Source organism: Nilaparvata lugens, chromosome 2 (genome assembly GCF_014356525.2).
Source record: "Nilaparvata lugens isolate BPH chromosome 2, ASM1435652v1, whole genome shotgun sequence".
In the NCBI taxonomy this organism is placed as follows: Eukaryota; Metazoa; Arthropoda; class Insecta; order Hemiptera; family Delphacidae; genus Nilaparvata; species Nilaparvata lugens.
Genome location: NC_052505.1, coordinates 82,437,621 through 82,458,386, shown reverse-complemented (window position 1 = coordinate 82,458,386; position 20,766 = coordinate 82,437,621). Strand labels below are relative to the sequence as shown.

The following is a 20,766-nucleotide window of genomic DNA, read 5'->3' as shown; positions in this document are numbered from 1 at the left end:
GCCTTTTTCTCCTACCAGGTATGAGTTAATGAGAGCAATGGTCTGTCTGACAGTAACATCAATGAGAAATGAATCTCTCCCCATAAAATTTCGATACACCTCAAAGGCAACGTTAGTGGACAGAAGTCTACTAACTTCGCCCCAAAGGTAAGAACAGACCGAGTAAGTCGCGATGTAGATTTCGTCTTCGATCGATACCACAAATCAGCTCTTATTGATACAAACATTGAATGTGCTGAATGGATGTCGAAATGTAACCGAATTGTTCATATCCATTCTTAACAAATGTTGTTTTATATGAGTCTATTTCATTGGAATGTATTAGCTTATCAAGCATCTCTTTCAACAAGTCGTAGATAGAGAAACATGTTTTTATTCATAACTTTAGTATAATTGTTGTGGGGAAGATTAATAGTAGCATAGACGCATGGAGAGATACAATATGATATCAATAAAATAATCGGTCGACCAAATTCGGAGTGGGTGCGACGGAGCTAACAGCTAAAGCAATCCAAACGTTATACACAAGATGAAAATTGTTACTTTATATAATATGTGATAAAAAAATAAATACATGAAAATTAGCCAATGATTAGTAGACTTAACAACATTACAATTAATCAACAATCAACTCACGCGGGACACTCTTTTTATTATCGGAAGCACTTCAATTCATTAATATTAAGGTTGCTACTACAATAGTCTACTATTGAATTAGACACGTGAAAACATATTGGGCAAACAAATTATACAACCATAGAGGAATATGAGAATAATTCACTAACACTTCATTTTAGATCCACATATCAGCGGTAGTTTATCATGGTACGCAGTAAATGAGTAATAAATCCAGTCCAGCGAATTTACACTTTTATACACTAATCACGGGTCACGTAATCACTGATAATGGCCACACTGATCACCGATCAGTTGGTGTGTACAATACACTTGACTGGTGACTGGCAGAATGTGCGCCTACCCAAACAGCGAGGGAAGCGACTTATTAAGGGACAGGATGCCATTAAACTATAGTATTTTTCCATAGCAGATTGTGTCTATTTCAGCGGGAGCGCAGCTGGAGTTTACCATTTTAATGAATAATAATTTACATCCTTCTGAAATAGACACAATCTGAAAGTTTTCTATCCGATGATGACGTCACGATTTGGAGATATGGCAGTAGATTGGCTTCAGAGGCTAGACTTCCCAGGGGTCTATTATATAAATGGTCTAAGGTTTGAACCAACACACCAATCTGGGCAGCATTAGAGATATTAACTGAACTATGAATCTCATTTTGAATTTGTCGATCAATCTTTTCTTGACTGTTCTCAATTTTCTTCATATTCCTCTATTTTGAGAGGTAGTACTTTTCAGCAGTTTGTCGTTGTAATAGCAACTTTCATTTTATTTATTTATATTATCATACAATCAAAAAAAACATTTATCCGATAGCAGTTGGAGTTTTGCAAAATTCAAATGATATGATCTTGTATGAAATGGTAGCACTGAAGCTGGATTTGCACAAACAGTGACGTGAATATGAAAATGTAATCTAATGAGTTCTAATTGGACTGTAACCACTCAGACCAAACAAGTGAGTATGAATAATACCATTTGAACTTATGGGAATTATATTTCACTGTTAACTCTCAATGTTGTATGCGAATCCAGCTTAATTGAACACCATAGATTTGGACAACCGATATAAAATCGGCCTTCCAAATCGAACAGTTCACATGTGTTTCACTATTGTGTTCACTGGTGAATACAGGCCTTGAATTATTGCAATTGCTAGACTACAGCAATAAGCTTGGCTCCTGATCGCAATTAGAGTATTTTAATATTGACACCAGATGCGATAACAACGTACGATAAATTTTTGAAGAGCGAATACATATGCCAAAGATGATAGATTCAAAAAGAAGGATTGAAATTAGCCGATGGTACAGGAAGTTTCTTCAAAAGAACGGAATTGAAATTAGCCGATAGTACAGGAAGTTTATACATTATGTTTGCAATATTGGAATCATGTTACAGTAAATTCATTCAAGATATCAACTGAGGCGATGTGATCATAATCGAAGAAAATATTGGAAAAATGGATAATATTAGAGGCCAAAGATATAATAAATACAAAATGGGGTTCACTTTGTGTAGGTCTTAGTTGTTTGGAAGTATTGTAAACTGAGGAAACTAACCTGACACAATGACTGATTGTAGAATGTGATTGACTGTATTTTAAAAGGACTGTATTTTAAAATGTTACAATTTAATTTGTTCTCTTCTGACGCAGGAGAAAAGACGAAGAAGAATTCTGAATGCAATAATTAGAGCTAAATTCATGTGATATATTTTTCTATGTTTATTTTTTATCTGTGTGCGAAATGTAATGTTATAATGGAATTATGATGTTATAACGCAATACTAAATTTATTTATACGTATTGATTGTTGATTCAATCGATTTCGATATTTTGTGAAGTTGAAATACTAGCTTTTAGTAAAATTCTCTTGTGATCATAATATTGTTTCTTGTGCGTAAATTATCAATAGTTTTAAGAAATTTATGATTGTGTATTTATCGAGGTATGGTCAAATTTATTTATTGCGTCCACCTTCATATTTAAACCATGAATAGATGTTACATGAGCCCGAATGTGCCTAAATAACTAAATTCAATTTAACATTCCTCTGTTTTTTATTTGTACGCCCAATTATTATTGGAGTCTATTATGGATGTCTATAGCCCAGACTTCACAAGGTATCATAATGATCTCAATCAAATAGAGTGCACTCATCATTGTTACAATTTTTTCCTTGTTTTATTCATTCACTCTCCAATTTTAACCATTTTTCTGTTTTTAAAAATATTACTTGTATGCATTGCTTTTAAATTTTGTTCAACTGTATTCTTGGAGAAATTAAATATGATATATGTAGACTAATAAGAACATGATTCATGAATAATATAATATAATTATGGTTCACTATTTTATTAAAATTGGGCATATTGTACAATTCTCTTGAGATATTAATTGACCTTCCTAGCAGATGATTTATCCAATTGAAGCTACCAATCTTTGAACTCTCTGATTTTGAATTAATTTAAGATGCGTGAGAATTGTGTTTCCTGTGATTCCCCTGATATTATGGTATGCTGTTGCCACATTGTTATTTCACATTATATTTGTAATTTATTATGATTTGGTTGGATCACTAACTACTTAGGTGAATTATGTGAATGCTTTCAGTAATTTGTTTGAATTAAATCACAGATTTTGAACGTATGTAATGTCTGTTTATTGACTTTTGATCCAATAGGGAATAATTAGCCTACAGCTATTTCAATCTGAAGTTCTATTCGATTCATATCAATAAGCATGAAATGTTTTACTCATTTCTTCTGTAGTTACTGATTCAAGAAATTGGAGGTCCACTCTGTCTCTTAAATGCTATATTATCATGAAGAGAGGACCGCTCATTCCTGGTGACAACACACTACCCGGCTCACTCTTCTAGTAAATGAATTTATTTGTATTTGGAAAATATACAGATAGAGTTGAGTAATTTTGATGATTAGAGATATTTTTACTTTCCTTGCCCTTTTACCATAGGTAAGGAAGTATTGCTTTCCGAAAAAATTAAGGTACTCCAATTTCTAAATTCTTCTATACGTTTCAAGGTCCCCTGAGTCCAAAAAATTGGTTTTGGGTATTGGTCTGTATGTGTGTGTGTGTGTGTGTGGTGTTGTGTGTGGTATGAGTGCATGTGCGTCTGTGTACACGATATCTCAACTCCCAATTAACGGAATGACTTGAAATTGGAACTTAAGGTCCTTACATATAAGGATCCCACACGAACAATTTCGATCTAATGCAATTCAAGATGGCGGCTAAAATGGCGAAAATGTTGTCAAAAACAGGGTTTTTCACGATTTCCTCGAAAACGGCTCCAACGATTTTGATTAAAGATACACCTAAAAGCTCGATAAGCTCTATCAACTGCCACAAGTCCCATATCTGTAAAAATCCAGGAGCTCCGCCCTATCTATGCAACTTTGATTTTAGATTCCCAATTATCAGGCTTCAGATACAATTTAGACTGAAAATTCTGAGTGGAAAAGATTGAGCATGAAAACTCTACAATTAATGTTCAGTAACATTTTCACCTACAATTTTAAATAATCTCGAAATTCGAGAAAATTATTTCAAACTGTTGGCGATTGTTGATTCTATTAAATCATTCACTATGAAGAGATAACAGGCTTCGTGTGTCTCCAGCGTTATTGTCCTGTCACCAGCTGGCTCAGATCTTTGAATAGCAGACTTGAGATGCGCGGGAACACTAGAGTCAGGTGATCAATTTTCATAACGGCAAGGAAAGTTGTGTGAGTGCGCCACACCAGATTTTTTATTTTATTTATCGATTTGTGGATATAATTACAATTATATGATATGATGGAATGAAGAACACAGGCTTGGCTCAAAACTATTCTTATATATTATTTTTATGCATGCTAAAACTTCAATCGTTTAATACATTCTTATTGCCTCAAAAGGCGGTAATTCTATTTTTTCGCTATTTTTTGGTGATCCGATGTTCAAAAATATTTTGGTTTGGAAAAGCCTCTTCGCCAATGGAGTTTATTCATCTGAAAATGCATTTCTTATGTAGGCCTACTCATAGACATAAAAATCTTGACAATATTGTTATCGATGAAATCAATGTTGTATCTTGCCTGGTAATGTATCTTATTTATTTTTCTATCAGGAGGAATTAGCAGTTTTTAATCATGACCTAACAATAATAATTGAATAATGACATTTTATGTCTGGAGAAAGTGGAAGAAGTTTGATCGGAGAAAAGTTCCTATTATGGTATTCTGAAATAGAGATGAGTGAGGAGAGAAACAACTGAAGAAATCTAAAAAGGAGAAGAAAAAGAACTTTTATTATAATACCTCATGTACAAATGAATACAGGTATGTACCGTATAAATTTTAATCAGATATTTAATGCTCAATAGTCTATCTTCTATTATTCTTTATGTCTTCATAATGGTAGCAGTAATTAATTTTATTTCTGAATGGAAGGAGGAAAATAATACGTAGAGCGTGACAGTAATAGATTTATTATTTTCAAAATAATGAATAATTTTTTGCTGGAGCTAAGTTCTTCTACTTCAATATAAAATACCTGATTAAACGTATGAACTCCAAACTCAACTTCGGTACCTCATAATCTATTCGTTTTAATGTTATCATTCATTTGAAATCAACTAACATTGCATGAATCTTCCAGCTTCCACCAATTCTGATACCATAGTGCTTATTTCATGAAACTTCAACAATATCACTAGTGGTAACAGTTTACATGTTGTTGGATTTTTGAAGAGCCTGTTGAAATTATAGTTATTATATTCTCCAAAATATAATGTACTTGAACAACAAATCAACTAATCAAATAGACTATATTCAAACCAAAAATGTCATCAACAAATTATTTACATTTAAAATCATCAACAAAATGTAAATAACCGTTTAAAATAGCTAATCAGGCATGGCCCCATACATACTATACGGTACGATAGGTCTACTTTACGTATTGTCATATAACTAAATACAATCTGTCTTTCCAATTTAAACTTGTCATTTGAAAACAGATCAATTTTCATCGTGTATTAGTTGATCCTGTTAACTCCTAATTTATTTTTTCTATTTTGATATGAACTATACATTTGAATGCGTTGATAAAGTATCATAATAAATTATTCTCATCAATCGATTCTCTAAAATAGTTTCATTTTACAGCTACATTTCCAACCTACAACGTTGTATACACCCCCTTATTTAAAAACTAATTTCTGCAATAGAAATTTGAACGAAACATAGGATTAATTTTTAGTATTCATAAGCTACTTAGGATGTATGATACTCAGAGTTGAAGTGTATTTGTATTCTGCGGGAAAACCTGTACAACGTATCCGATAACTTGGTAGGCTATATTTGACAAATTTGAAGTTTGATCAACTCACATCCGTGAATCACTTTAATTCAGTGAAACATATCCAATTGCTGTATCTCTTATCAATCACAGTCAGGGGAAAGGTATGTGAGTATCGTCAGTTTTATTTAACTGAACTGTATCTCGGAGCTTGCAGTTTGATCAGAGTGTCTTCTGCTATTATAAACCAATTGTTCTAGTTAGCACAACATCGATTTTTTGCCGTCCTTATTATCATTCTATAAGTTTGAACATAACTTGGCAAACTCATGTGCAGACGCTACCATAGATAAAGGATAGCATAAGCACAACTATAATTCTTGTCTCTGACGCTACTCAGCCAATCATAGCCACCCATCAGATGTGATAATACATTTCTAACTAGCGCGCTAACTAACTTACTGGACAATAACTAAATTATTCGAATTTGGACTGACTTTTCTCGATTCTCAGGAGATTTCTCTTTGCTTCAATCATGATTCTGGTGAAACTCTACCATAGGATAAACCCTTCCATAACTGATCAAAATATCTACTGACTATTTCAATTTGATACGTGCAAGAGTCGTTTGCAAGCTCAATCCAAGGATCATATCTCTGTAACAATCCAAAAGCCTCTCAAAGATTTCTACATTCAGTAGGCTATTCAGCGGCGTCGAAAGTTTTGGAAAATTTATTAAAATAACACAGATTATAATTTCAACATTTTTTTTTAAAACACTATCAAATCGAAATTTGAAATTAATCATTACTAAAGCATAACAATAGACTAGAACTATAACTTCAGATACGTGAGACAATTAATTTTTAAAACATTTTTTAAAATACAATCATACTTCATTTTAAGTCTAATGTTCGTTAAAGCTTTACTATGATGATAAATAGCTCATCCAACTATATTATATATTATCATCAATATTGTATATTATTATCGTATTAATTTCAAACCAAACTATATGATAGGAAAGGTTAATTAAACTTTTCTATGTTTATTTCTTGATGACAGAGCGCTCTCTGCGCAGCTTTTTCCATTTATACATACATCATACTTATAACTAGATGATAGCTTTCGTAATATTAAACAGTAGAACAAGCATAGGAACACTATGGTATTCCTCCATCATTAAGATATACCTAACAACAATAACTCAAGTAGCAAATAAGCGTAGCTTACAAACACAAAAAATATAATTCCAATTATTGTAGTGTTCTTAAATAGATATTTTAGAAATACTGTGAGTAAACAAATGCCTGGAACCATAATACATAGTTTGCTGATTGCCCTCCAATTTATTGGGTTACCTGGCATTGAGAGTTTTCTGATTTGATAAAAATTATTCTCTGGAATCTTCAATTGAAGAAACTTTTTCCTGGAAACAATTCCTGTTGTAATCACAATAAGACTAATTTAATTTCACAAAATATGTAGAGTCACAAAAAGCCAGAAACAGATTTAACATTTGTTCAGAGTGGAATGAATATAGCTTAAAATGAAACTTTGAATAGGAATTACATATCCTTTTAGAATATCTGGGAATTCCTGGTGGAGCAATAAGGAATTGTTCCTTACAGTGAGAATAATTATACCTTACTGTAATACCGTATTCCTTCAGAATATCTAGGAATTCCTTGGTATAACAATAATGAATTGTTCTTTATTGTAGGCAAACCTTCCACAGTTGAAATAATAGCACCCATACCACCAAACAGGCCTACTGTTAAAAATGTAGCTGTGTATGTGCTGTTGAAGTACGAAAAGGTTCCATCAGAAAGATTACATTTTTCACGTGTCAGGAACCAATTCTTTTATTAGTCTAGTTTTAAATTTTCAAACTCCTTCACTTCAATTCCATTAAATGGAGTTTCCAGTGTTTTTTGTCCAGACAAACTATTCCGCTTTCAAATACAAAGTGACTCGAAGCAAAAAATTAATCTTCTATGCAAAAATAAATGTTGCCCACTTTCTGCGTGTAAATGACAAAACTATTCGATTATGGTTATTTTGTAAGCATTCAAATATTCCTACATTGTTTATAATAATTCAGTATTGAATTTTCACTTTGTTTAATCTAATTGGGAGGAAGATACGTAATGATGAAGAAATACCAAATAATTTTATTGAGTATAAAGCAAACTATTAGTTTAGTGTAAGACAAACAAATATATATTTGGCTCAAACTATCATATATTAAGAGATGAATGAGAGTATCATTATGATCAGCTAGGTTGATTAATTATCTTAAAGATAAAAAGTTTGCTAAGCTTCAAGTGAAGAGCAGATATACCATATTTTATTAGTATTTGAAAAAATAGCAGTACTGTATTGTAGTATGTTCGTACATTATTAGCTTACGTTTACCTACTTACAACAGTAAGGTACTATAGTAAAAGCAAAAATTTCGTCTGGTAAAAAGCTTTGCTCATCAGTTATAAAAATTCATCGAGAACTGTTACCCTACCGGATTCTGAGAAAACATTTTTTATAAGGATTGCAATCAACTCCAAAGTATGATTTCCATTATAATTTTAGACTCTGAGGAATTGGGAATATTCGGATAAATTACTTTCAGTATAATAAGCAGCTTGAGATTAAACCCAAATAGAAACTAGCTAGGTTTATATCAAAGTCATACCCTAAGTCGAAAAATCAACATGACAGCATTCTAAAGAAGGACATCCGATGTTTGTGGCGATATGACTTACTGTACGCTAGTTTAATCCTCATGCTTATGAAAAACCAGTATAAGATTCATTACTGGAGTACCTAATCAAGAAGTATTCTGAATTCTCACACAACGGAATCCCTCCAAGTTTACTATCTAACTGCCTAGCCAGATTGAAACACAGGAATCGGGTTGTATTATAGCACAGAATTTGTGTATGAATGAAAACTTATACCTCATCTATATTAGAGGCTACCGAATTGTAATCTAATGATCTCCCAACTTGTTGAATCAGGATGAATTCTTGGCTGCATCAATGTTTGTTCTGGAATTCAGTTTGTTACATTTATGAGGACTACTTTTTGCTTATTCTAAAAATGAACTTCGCAAAATCATGAAAAAACTGTAGCTTATTTACTGACGGATATGTTGCTCATTTGTCGTGAAATTTTTAATATTGAAAGAGGTAAATATAGGGGAACCTATTTTTTGCGAGTTGAATGAAAACAAGTCTTCACCTAATTTATATTGAAATTTGATGAGCGAAACTTTCTCACAGGTGAAACTACTTTTTTAAATTAATTTATATATTCAACATTATTCATAACAATGATATAACAAGTTATCAACAGGTCTAGATTAAATAACTAATTTCCTTCTCAAATTATAATAAAAATAATAATTCTATAGTTTATATATAGATTTAATGTTGTAAGTTATTATCTTATTTGAGAGAAAGTAAGAAAGAAGTTTTATAATAGTAGATGAGTATAGACTTAGATTACAGTTGTGCACTTTCAATGCTCCATTTGAAAATCAAAAGCAAGGACTCTAGCCTTCATACAATCAATCACAGACGCCGCAATGTAGAACTAGCATGAATTACAAGTTTCTTACTCATTATTTACGCGTTTTCAATTGCATCAGTTGCGTTTGAGAGAATAATTTTATTATTTATAAAGTTTAACTCTGTGTAGAAGAGAACAAGAAAATACTTCATAGGAAATGCCCAGTTTAACTGACATTTTAAATTAATCGACTAACTTATGATCTGTGCACCATTTGAAAATACTATTTTGAAACTAAATTAATATTCTAATAAGCAAGTGAATCGAAGATTCATTCCAAAAATTTATTACAATCTACACATTATACTATTCAGTCAATAAGTGCAACATTTGATCAAAATTAAATCACATTCATAGATAGTAAATTCAACGATCCACTTTATCGTGTTTTAGAAGCATTATAGACTATATCTAAAGAGTATCTACTTTGATAAATATACATAACTGAATAGTAAACTTATTCAAAACATAACGATCGAGTAGTTTTTTTTTCATTAGAGGTTACAGTCTCCTAGATAAGAATTATTTTGAATGGTTTATTTTATGGAGTCATTCATGCTGTTTGGATTCTATTGCACGGTATTGAATATTGTGGCTGCTTTGTGGAAAATAATTGTTGAGTGTTTTTGAAAAGTTTTATTTTAATTAACTCAGGGACTTGTAAGTGGAAAATTGCTTAAAATATAATATTGAATTTAAGAATTGTCATTAAAATACATGGAAATCATTGTATATTGAATTTACCTATACAGTAATATATATATGCATATAATGATAGGGCAACAAAAAAATTAGAAACATACAGTGAGATATGAATTTAATAATTCAGAGGTACTCATGAGATAGCCTTTCATGAAGTCAGATATCGTCAATTAAAAATCTATTCTAAAACATGACACATATCATAATTATATTATCAATTTATAGCGTTAAGGACCAATACAACAAGAAAATTGCCAGGTTCAGAAATAAATATTTGCATACCAATGTTGTATTCTGGTAGCCTAGATGAATGATAAATATAGATCAGGGAAGAGAAACTATTTTTTCTTTGTCTGATATTGAAGCTCTTTTACATAAGAGCTATAGATATTTGATTTGTTTCTTCACTTCTAAATTATTAGGAACCAATGAGAACAATAGAAGAGATAAATATCCTCAAACTATTAACCACAAAGCCAGCCTTTTAAACACTGTTAAATTGTATGTTTTTTTAAAGAAGAGATAATATAGAGGAAACCCTTTTGAAGAGGGGAAGAGTATAAGATGACCGAGCAAATAGAGTCTGAAGAGAGAGAGAGAGAGAGAGAGAAAGAGAGAGATAACTTTTCATGATTAATTTATAATGCCACATTGGCCACGATTCGGTAAATTGTTGTAAACATTCCTTACAACTTGAAATGATTAGAAGTGACTCAGCTGGCTATGTTATCATACAAATTATAGGAGAACAGATAGGCATGGTATTAAAAGATGATCGGTAATAATTCTAGGCACTTTTAGCTTTAATAAATACTGCCAATTTTTCAATTAAAGTTATTCAAACCCGTTACCATATTCAGTTTAAATCAATTCGAATGTGAGCGATAATATCAACTTAATACTTACTTAATTAACTTAGCAATAATGTGAGTATTATTGACCAATTTAGCAGCAACTTTTATTCAATGTAGAAATGAAAAAAAATCATATTTTCATCATTACTTCAATTCAAGATTATTTTGTTCTTATTCAAATTCTCAATAAGAATAGTTCTCACTTATTAATCGACACATCCTTTATTCACTCCATAATACATAGGCCTACTGTCTAACAAAAGAATTTTTAAAACATTTCTTAAACACGGTAAATGACTACCTACCGTACATAATAAGTTTTTTACACCATACTTGGGAGTTATCTCATTAATATTCAACTTTGAAGATAATAATGAGCAAGTTTTAATAGTTTCATCCTTTTACAAGAATTCGAATAAAATGCTTAGGTTGACTTGGCAACAGAACAAATCCAGTATACGAGAAATCCAGTTCTCATTGAGAATAATATTGATCACAAATCAGAGAAAAACCAGGTGCTTCCACTTTTACGAATTGGATGAAATGTAAAGTTTTTTACTTGAGGTGTCTCGTTGTATTGTTGGATTTCATAATTACTGATATTAGAGGAATTTCAGTAGAGGGTTAAATAATGGGTGAAGAAAATATCAATTGGACTGAGAAGTTCCAACAGTAATAAAAGCTCTCAACATTGTAATATACTGAATAGTGTACCGAATTTGAATATTTAATTGAGAAATTGTTGACTAACTACTTAATACTTTGTACATCTAACTTGGTTAGCTACATAACTATACATCTTATTGATGTATGCGTTAAAAAACCAAGAATCGATTTAGGCCAACTAAAGATACAAAACATTTTGGCATCGTGGTAAATCAATTGCTTTGTGCTAAACTTTCATTAGTTTTCACATAAATGGTACACAGATTACTCTGAATTTGTTCTCCCAAATGTGGCAGGCTTTCTGAATATCTCAAAAATTATAACTGATACGGAAATATTAAATCTTTGATATTCCTGAATAAATGTTTTATAGAAAAAGCATGAATTCCATTTTGAATTTAGATTTTCAGTATCTAATCTATTCTTGAAATTGATGTTGTTAAATTATGGAATATCACTTCATTATAGTCAATATTTTTAGTATTTTTATAAGTCCATCAGAATAATTAAGAGTGGATTAACTTATTCCAAATTTTGATTTCAATTGAGTTCTATAACATTCATTCCATTTTTCAAAGTCTTGTTCCGCTTGACGCCCAAATACCGCAAAGTCACGCATTCCGAATTCGGTAAATTTTGTTATAGTTTAGTCAAGAAGAAAGAAATAGCTCAATATTTGTCTTTTTTCTTTCTCTTAAGCATTTAAATGATGAGTGTACAGTTTGAGAATAAAGAATGTTGTGCGTTTTCTATAGCACGGTTTGATTGAATATCCACTTATCTTACATTTGAGTTCAATTTTAACTGACACTTCCGAAACTATCAGAAAGGTGGTATCCAGTAAATTAATCGTTTTGGATAAATGTACTATGAAGTGGCCAAATTGAACAATACTATGATAATACATCAAATTCATTCCAACAAATATTCGAGATACTTATTGAATCGGAGGATTATAAAGAGATTACAATATTTTATGAAAAGAGTAGAAATTTTTCACTCTCATCCTAGAGCTTATCATAGCCGAATTCTCTGATTCAATACTTATTAAACTCTGTCCCTTCAAAATTTAATCTGAAATCTTTTCAGAGTTACTATTAAATATGCTGAGGACAATTTTGGTGATACGTTTATTTTTCGTCTTCAAGAGAACGTCTTCCCATTGATTTTCGTATCACATCTTATCCTCTTTAACAAGCTCTCAAAAAAGTAATAATTAATTTTGAGCATTCTGAATGAATCGCGCTCTTCATATTATGGTATACATTTTTGAAGAAGATACGGTATGTCATAAGTTGACCATGTTTCTTCTAGTCCACTAAATGAAATATGATCGATATTTGTAAAAAACTTTTTCTTGAACAGGATATCATCCAGAGAAATCTGTGTTTGAACGGCAACTCTGTATATTTAATCAATTAGGCTCAAAAATTCCACCTTATTCAACAACTAAGCTTAGCTTTAAAATTAAAATTATTAACTCCTATTTTTATAAACTAACCACTTGTCTTGTTTTATTGTTTCTGCACATTACAACCAATTTCTAAACGAACACTTTTTAATACGCACACACACACGCACACATCACACATTACGTGTTAGATTATATCTTGAAATGTGATACATTACTTGAAAGCTTTTCAATCCTGGATTGTTGAGAAATTATAATAATACACAGTTAATGTAATCAGTAATTAGTCACTTGTACACCTTCACTCGGAATTTACATTATGAATTGAAGTTCTTATTGCTTACATCTTGGCAAAATCACTTTTTATATTTCACAATAATTAACGTATGATAACGACTTGACACTACAGAATGCATGGAGAAGTGGAACTGATTACCTTCATCATTGATGACAATAATTAAAATTACTCAACCATTTCTATTTCTATAACAGACAGCTTCGTAGCTCGAAAAATTTACTCGTTAAAAAGCTAATTTCCAGTCTAAAACGCTTAAAATTAATTTTATTCTTCCCACATAAATAGAGTGGTTTTGTATTATGAATCATTATTATTACAGTATATTATTAGACTATAATTATTGTAAAAAATAATCAAGCAACACCAAATTTACAATTCAACAACATTGATATGGAAGTATGTTTTAAAAGTTGTAACATTTTTTGTTTATGCGAGCAAAAATAACAACATGCCACAAAAGTTTATATTTTTTGGCGCGGATCATACAACCAGATCATTATTTATTTATTACATATGTACACTTGTACCTACCACAATCGAGTGAATATTCGCACCCTATGCTATGTCTTCTAAAATCTCTGTATTATTTGAGAAACTGTACAAATCTGGCTTCTTGTGTAGTGTAGATAGGAGTATATTTGATTTCTGACACACTAGGAGTATAGGTACTGTATACTTCAACTATGTCATTTACAGTATAATATATGAGATAACTAATTTTACAATTCCAGATTTACATTAAAGTCTTAGCTACAATTTACCTCACTTGTTTAGTAATTAAATTTCAACAATAAATTAAAAATATATTCGTGTTATAATCGATAACATTCTTATAAATCTATACTTTTGAGAAAGGTTTATGGAGTTATTCAATAGATTAGTGATCCATCCATGTGATAATCCTCATGTCATGTTGAATATAATGCAAGCTGCTTTCTAGCATAAAATAAGGCGATCAAAAAGGCTACTCTATGGGCATTGGAACCGTTTTATAAAGATCAATAATTACAGATTTATTCTTGATCCAATTTTCAATGTGAGAAATTTTAATCAAATTATAATAATTATAATATTATACTTGTGAGTTTATAATAGATAGTGCACTATAAACTCTAAATATGCAGTTGTTAGAGGATTTGAGGTAAAATAATTGAATAATAATTATTATCAGAATGAGTGTTAAGGAATGAGTCATGAATGTAGAGAAATTATTGTGATTTGAAGAAGGCAGATCACAAAAGTAGAAATGCATTGATATTATGAGCAATATTTAAGAATGAAGAGGTCCTTTCCTGTCTCATACAATTCAATTTATTTGCAAAAACGTCTTCTAAATTTAGCTGTTTCCAACCCAAAGATTCCGCATTTTCAAGTTTTTATTTTGAACAGTTCAATGCACAGCATAATTATTGAATACCTGAATAAACCTTACAATACCTTACTTTGAATTAATTATCTTAAGTTGTTGGAATTATTTTTCGTGTTTATCATTTCTTCACATTATTGGTAACAATATTAAAAAATGTATATTTAACAATTCAATTAATATTATATTATTATTAATCTTATTTGGATTCTCATCCAGTAAATGCTTCTCCTAATTAATCAAAGTAGCCTACAGAAAAAATCTTGAATACTGAATTGAAGAGTTATATCTTCTTCTAAAATTATAAGTAGGCCAATTGGGAAATAAAAGTGTTATCGTCGTCTTAATTATTATTATTATTATTATTGATTTCAAAAAACAATCTAATTTATATCAAATGGTGTATAATAGAGCTTTCTCACTCCAATCTAACCCATTTAATGGTAACATTATTTATTTCACATATTTTACATTATATATTACCAACTAAATAACGTATTTACATACTTATTCGCGATGAGTGCTTATAAAGTGGAAACAATGGAACGTTAGTGGGATGATGCTCTCAAGAGGAGAACAGATTCGATCCATAACCAATAGCAACAGGCTGAAAATAACGGGGTCCGTTTCAAAGAGGTTTGATTTCGATCATGTTCCAAAGGCTGATTTTGAAAGGTTTTTCAAATGCTGATCGAGAATTAGCTTGATTTGTATTGCTCATTTTACTAGAATCGCATCTTCGACTTTGATTTAATCATTGATAACAAGTTATGTGGTAATCAAAGCTTGAGTAGCCTATATCACGTCATGATTTGAAAATAGTTTCTTTGTTGAGATCAATAATATGTCTCAATAATTTTGATAAAGTTAATTTTTCATTGACAATTTATATTTTATTATGAGAAGACTTCCAACTACAAAAGAAAAAAAATGGCAAAACATTTACTTACGAGGAGTTGGGTCAGATTTGTCAGGCATCTAAGGCCAAAAATTTCCAAAAACCAAAAGTTGAGAAATCAATATTATCTGTCTACGATATCCTATTTTATCTACTCAAATATCTATTATCCAAGAGAAAATAATGATGCATCAGTGTCTAAACAATTACCCTGAATACATTGCTTTTTGTCGTGAATAAAATTCAAATACTTCACTTTTACAAAATCACATCATTGAACTGATTGGAAGGGGAAAAAAGGAAAAACTATAACACAAAATACTTTGTGTCATTTCTCTCCCCGAATCTAGATACCTTATCCAACTCCGTTGAAGTTGATACACCTTTGATTTCTTCAACAAAGTTATTAACTCTTGTTTTTTTCAACAGAGAGACAATAACATCAATAGAGTTGTATTATAAAGTGTTACCTCATGGGAAACAACATGAATTTCTATGTATCTGTTGCTTTTGAAAGTGGTTGTATATTAGAAATGGATCAATTATTAACAAATACAATATTAACTCTTCAACAAAGTTATTAACTCTTGTTTTTTTCAACAGAGAGGCAATAACATCAATAGAGTTATATTATAAAGAGTGTTACCTCATGGGAAACAACATGAATTTCTATGTATCTGTTGCTTTTAAAAGTGGTTGCATCTTAGAAATGGATCAATTATTAACAAAACAATAATAACATCAATAGCGTTATATTATAAAGTGTTACGGCATGGAAAATAACACGAATTTATATTTATCTGTTGCTTTTGAAAGTGGTTTTATTTTTGAAATGAATAAATAACCAAGTGTTATATTAGAATCTTGAGGTTTGAATGAGATGAGATGAACAAGAGCACATTCTAAGTAGTACAACATCATGGATAAACATTTCTCGTAGTGAGTATTCATAACAATAATTTTCATCATTCATAACGCTTAACTGTAGGATATGTAAAAATAGCTAAAATATATTACAGATCTAGAATTCACAATATTCTCTATTATAATTAAAACTTTTAATTACTTTATAAAAACCACTTAATAATTCCTCAATCACAGAATTATTCTAATTTATATTATTATGTATATGAGCTTTCTCAAATAAAATATAATATAATTTGTTATTGGTGTGAATGTGTGCGTGCAATCTCTAGCAGCAACCTAAAATGGACATACCAAGACTTTGTACTCGAACATGAGAGACACCGCAACAAAGACAAAGTAGAGCAGGAACATGGTGAAGCCCAGACTCTTGTTCATCTTCCAATGGAAGCAAGCAATCGACATTATAACAAAGAGGAGCATCAGGAAGAGGATGGAGATAGAGCACACCATTCCCACACTGTTCACCTCCACCGGAGTGCCGTATATCAGCCCATACAGCAACCAAGGCACTGGCAACCTACACACAAAAACACCCAACAATATATTAAATAATAAACCATATATCTATAGCATACAATAATAACAAATCTCTCTATAGTGAAGTCCACGTTATAAAAGTTTATAGAGAAGTCGATATAATAGTTTAACGAGAAGTCGATTAGAGTACTGTGCTGTGATTTGGAATCCATATCAGAATTCTTTTGTAAACTGTGTTGAACGCATACAGAATAGATACCGGTATTTATTCTAGATATATCTTAGATATTTATTTTATAAAAAACATTATATTTATTGTCCATATGATCAGTACATGCGTGATCTGAGAAGCACTTTTCAAATAATGTCTTAGACGTGACTATTTATCACTAATTTTATTATTGTGCTCCATAAAATTCTTAATTCTCAGATAGATGTTCCTAATTTTCTTTAATACATATTTCTCTGTTGCCATGGCAAAATTGTAACGTGCTATAAATTTTCGGCTCTAAATTTATTGTCTAAATTCAATATTTTCTAAATTTGGCTTAGTGGTTTTGTGTTTTGTTTCGGTTTTGTAAATGTTTGGGCTTTTTAACATCAAAATTAACTTTATTCCGAAGTGAAAAGTGTGAATTTGAAGTATTGTGCTGACTATAACCTTAGTGTCCGGTTTCCCATTAGGGAACTTTGGACTATATACGGCGAGGTGGAACTACCCTTGGGTCTCCCCACCATTCAAAGCCATACCGGTACGCTAATAATAATAAATTTCTCTGTCCCATTAAACAGACCACGTTGAAACATGTTATTTGCAATAGAAAGATCTAGAACAGTGCAACATACAAATTGTTTCCTTCAACGAACATTGCGCCTGTACAATAGTTTAAACCCGATTCTTGACCCATTTGGTGATAATTTACGCAAATTTTGTTTTAAATCTATGCAAGCTCTTCAATTTTAACTGTCACATTATTTTTCAGACCTTCAATATATTCTTCCTTTCATTTTTCCCCCGTTCTTTTTTTTATCAACGTTTTCGTTTTCTTCATTAAGTTTTTTTTCAATTTTTAAAATGTAGTTCTTATTTATAATCAACTTTTTTCTAACTATCTTATCTTCTTTTAAGCAACTTTTTTCTGTTTTCTCAATCAAGTTTATCTTAATTTTTAATATCAAGTTCTTATTTCTAAAACAGTTTTTCCTCTAAGCAACTATTTTCTGTTTTCTTTATCTAGTTTTGTTTTGCTTTTTAATTTTAAGTTCTTAATAAGTATTTCTAAATCATTTGTGTCATACTTTTTGTGTAAATGAGGTTTGTTTTGGCGTTTAGGTGTAAACCTCTCCGAGTTGTACTTTTTTCATGTAATGTATTCTCAATAAATGAATATTAAATAATGGCAGTATTGATTAACATGAAACTTTTGAAGAACATGCTCATATATTATGTAGAAACACAGAATTTAAAATATATGAAAGCTTAATTCGACCTGTTGTAACATACAGCTGTGAATCTTGGACGTCAACAAAAGAAAACAAAGAAAACTAGATGGTTAGGCGTTTTTGAAAGGAAAATCCTAAGAATGATTCATGGTCCAGTTAGAAGGAGAGGAGTGGAGGAGAAGAACCAATTCAGAGCTCGAGGCATTGATAACAGGCCGAAATATTGTAAAGTGCGCAGTGGCTTAGGTGGTTTGGACATATCTGTAAAATGAATAAGAATAGAATGCCATAATATTCAAGGAGAGACTACTTTCAAGAAGGACGAGAGGAAGGCCGAGAATAAGGTGGGAAGATGAAGTGAGAGACGATCTCCAAAAAATGTAGAGGATGGAGACAATTAACAGAGGACCGAGAAACGTGGAGAGCTGTAGTGGAGGCGGCCAAAGATCATATTGGGCTGTAGTGCTAAAAAAAAATTGATTGACATTGATGTTGCTATCCTTGTCTATCATTCGACAAAGCAGATAGCGCTATCTTTTTCCAACTCAGCAACGTTGGAATATTGTTTCTTAACAAATAACAAATTAAATGTAATTAAATATATATGCAATTTAATTAATTAACAAAACATTCAATCTCAATTATTATAAACATTTATCATTCAATCATTGAAAAATATATTATTTTCTTGACTAATAAAATATAATTGATTATTTTGAACAAAAATTAACAGTTTATATTACATCAGATACACTGGTATCAGCTAGCCTATACTTTCTAGAAGGCAGTGGCAAGGCAGAGAATCGGCAACACTCTTCTTTCTCCACTTCCATTATAACGTGGACCTCACTATAGTAACGTTACTCCATGATCATATCAATTACATTAGTCCATTTTTTATTTGTACAAAAATAGCGAACATTATATGATTATATAAATTATATTAGTCCATTTTTTATTTGTACAAAAATAGCCAACATTATATGAATTAGGTATTCATTGATTTATACAGATAACGTAAAACCAGTCTGAAAATAATATCATTATGTTTTTGAATTTGAACAAATCTCAATTCAGTTTTATTATGAATTATAGTCACTCGATTTTAAAAGTATAAGGGTCATCCAACTACCAAGAGCCATCAAGTTCTGTGGTTGATCAATATCAGTATTGATCTATGTGGTGGCGTACCGGTCGGTATCCATTCAAACATGCACGATTGTTAAGAACCTTCTTGCCAATTGCCATTCAGCTCAAAGACCTTAAAGATGCATAGACTCACATGCAGCGCTAGTGTCGTACTTGGAATTGAAATCCGCCATTGAGGGGGCAACCCATAAGATTATTACATACCAATGCCACCAATGCCTTTGTGATCTATAGTATTACAAACAAATAATATATATCTCGTGCTAAAATACCCCAATGGCCGCCTTCAATTTCAAGTAAGAGCTATCATTGGGAAGGCATAGGCATTGTGGGTCTATAGCTCTTTAAGGTCTTTGATTCAGCTTGTCTTACACACGGACACCACTGTTGTCTCACTGGTGTCCCAATGTAGTATGGCTGCTATGGGCCTATTTTTTCCCACAACTATTGTTTTGTACTGTACCAGTACGAATTTACTTTATTTGTAGCCAGATCATAATCAGTAACAGCTACAGATCAGACCCATGATTCGGTTAATACTGGATCTACCAGTAGGTCAACCAATTTTATTAATTAAAAAACTCATAGATTGAACTTTTCATCACTTGATTAGTTTCTCTGAAGGAACTTGAATTCGTATCAACTCACCCAACAGTAACATCAAAAATGTTACTTCCAACAGAAGAAGACACGGCCATATCACCAAAGCCTTTCCTCGCGACAATGACACTGGTGATAAGATCTGGTATCGAAGTACCAGCGGCTAGAAATGTAAGTCCCATGACCTGAAACACACATTTTGTTGTTCAATCGACTACTTTCAACGTCTGGTTCAGACTCTCACCAGCAAAGAGTATCACACTTCCTTTAGCACAAAAACTCGAACAGAAACGAGGTAGGAATGAATTTGTTATGGACATAATGCTGAAAATGAACAAAATAGTACTGGTTATTCATTTTATCTCTGCTGTTTCAAGATTTTGTGAGAAAATGCGATTGAGAATAGTAGTCTATTTTGATCACAGTAGAGTGCTAACCAGAACAAATTCAAAGAGACTTAT

General features: G+C 31.2%; 1 protein-coding gene across 1 annotated transcript in view; it reads right to left on the bottom strand.

Annotated features, from left to right (window-relative positions):
- Positions 1-16,539: 16,539 nt before the first annotated feature.
- Positions 16,540-20,766, bottom strand: part of LOC111045659 (sodium/potassium/calcium exchanger Nckx30C) — a gene marked incomplete in the record, with an annotated part of 193,805 nt that continues 189,578 nt past the window's right edge. The window contains 2 exon segments of the mRNA XM_039420220.1: positions 16,540-17,153; positions 20,354-20,490. Coding sequence (XP_039276154.1) covers positions 16,913-17,153; positions 20,354-20,490 — 378 coding nt within the window.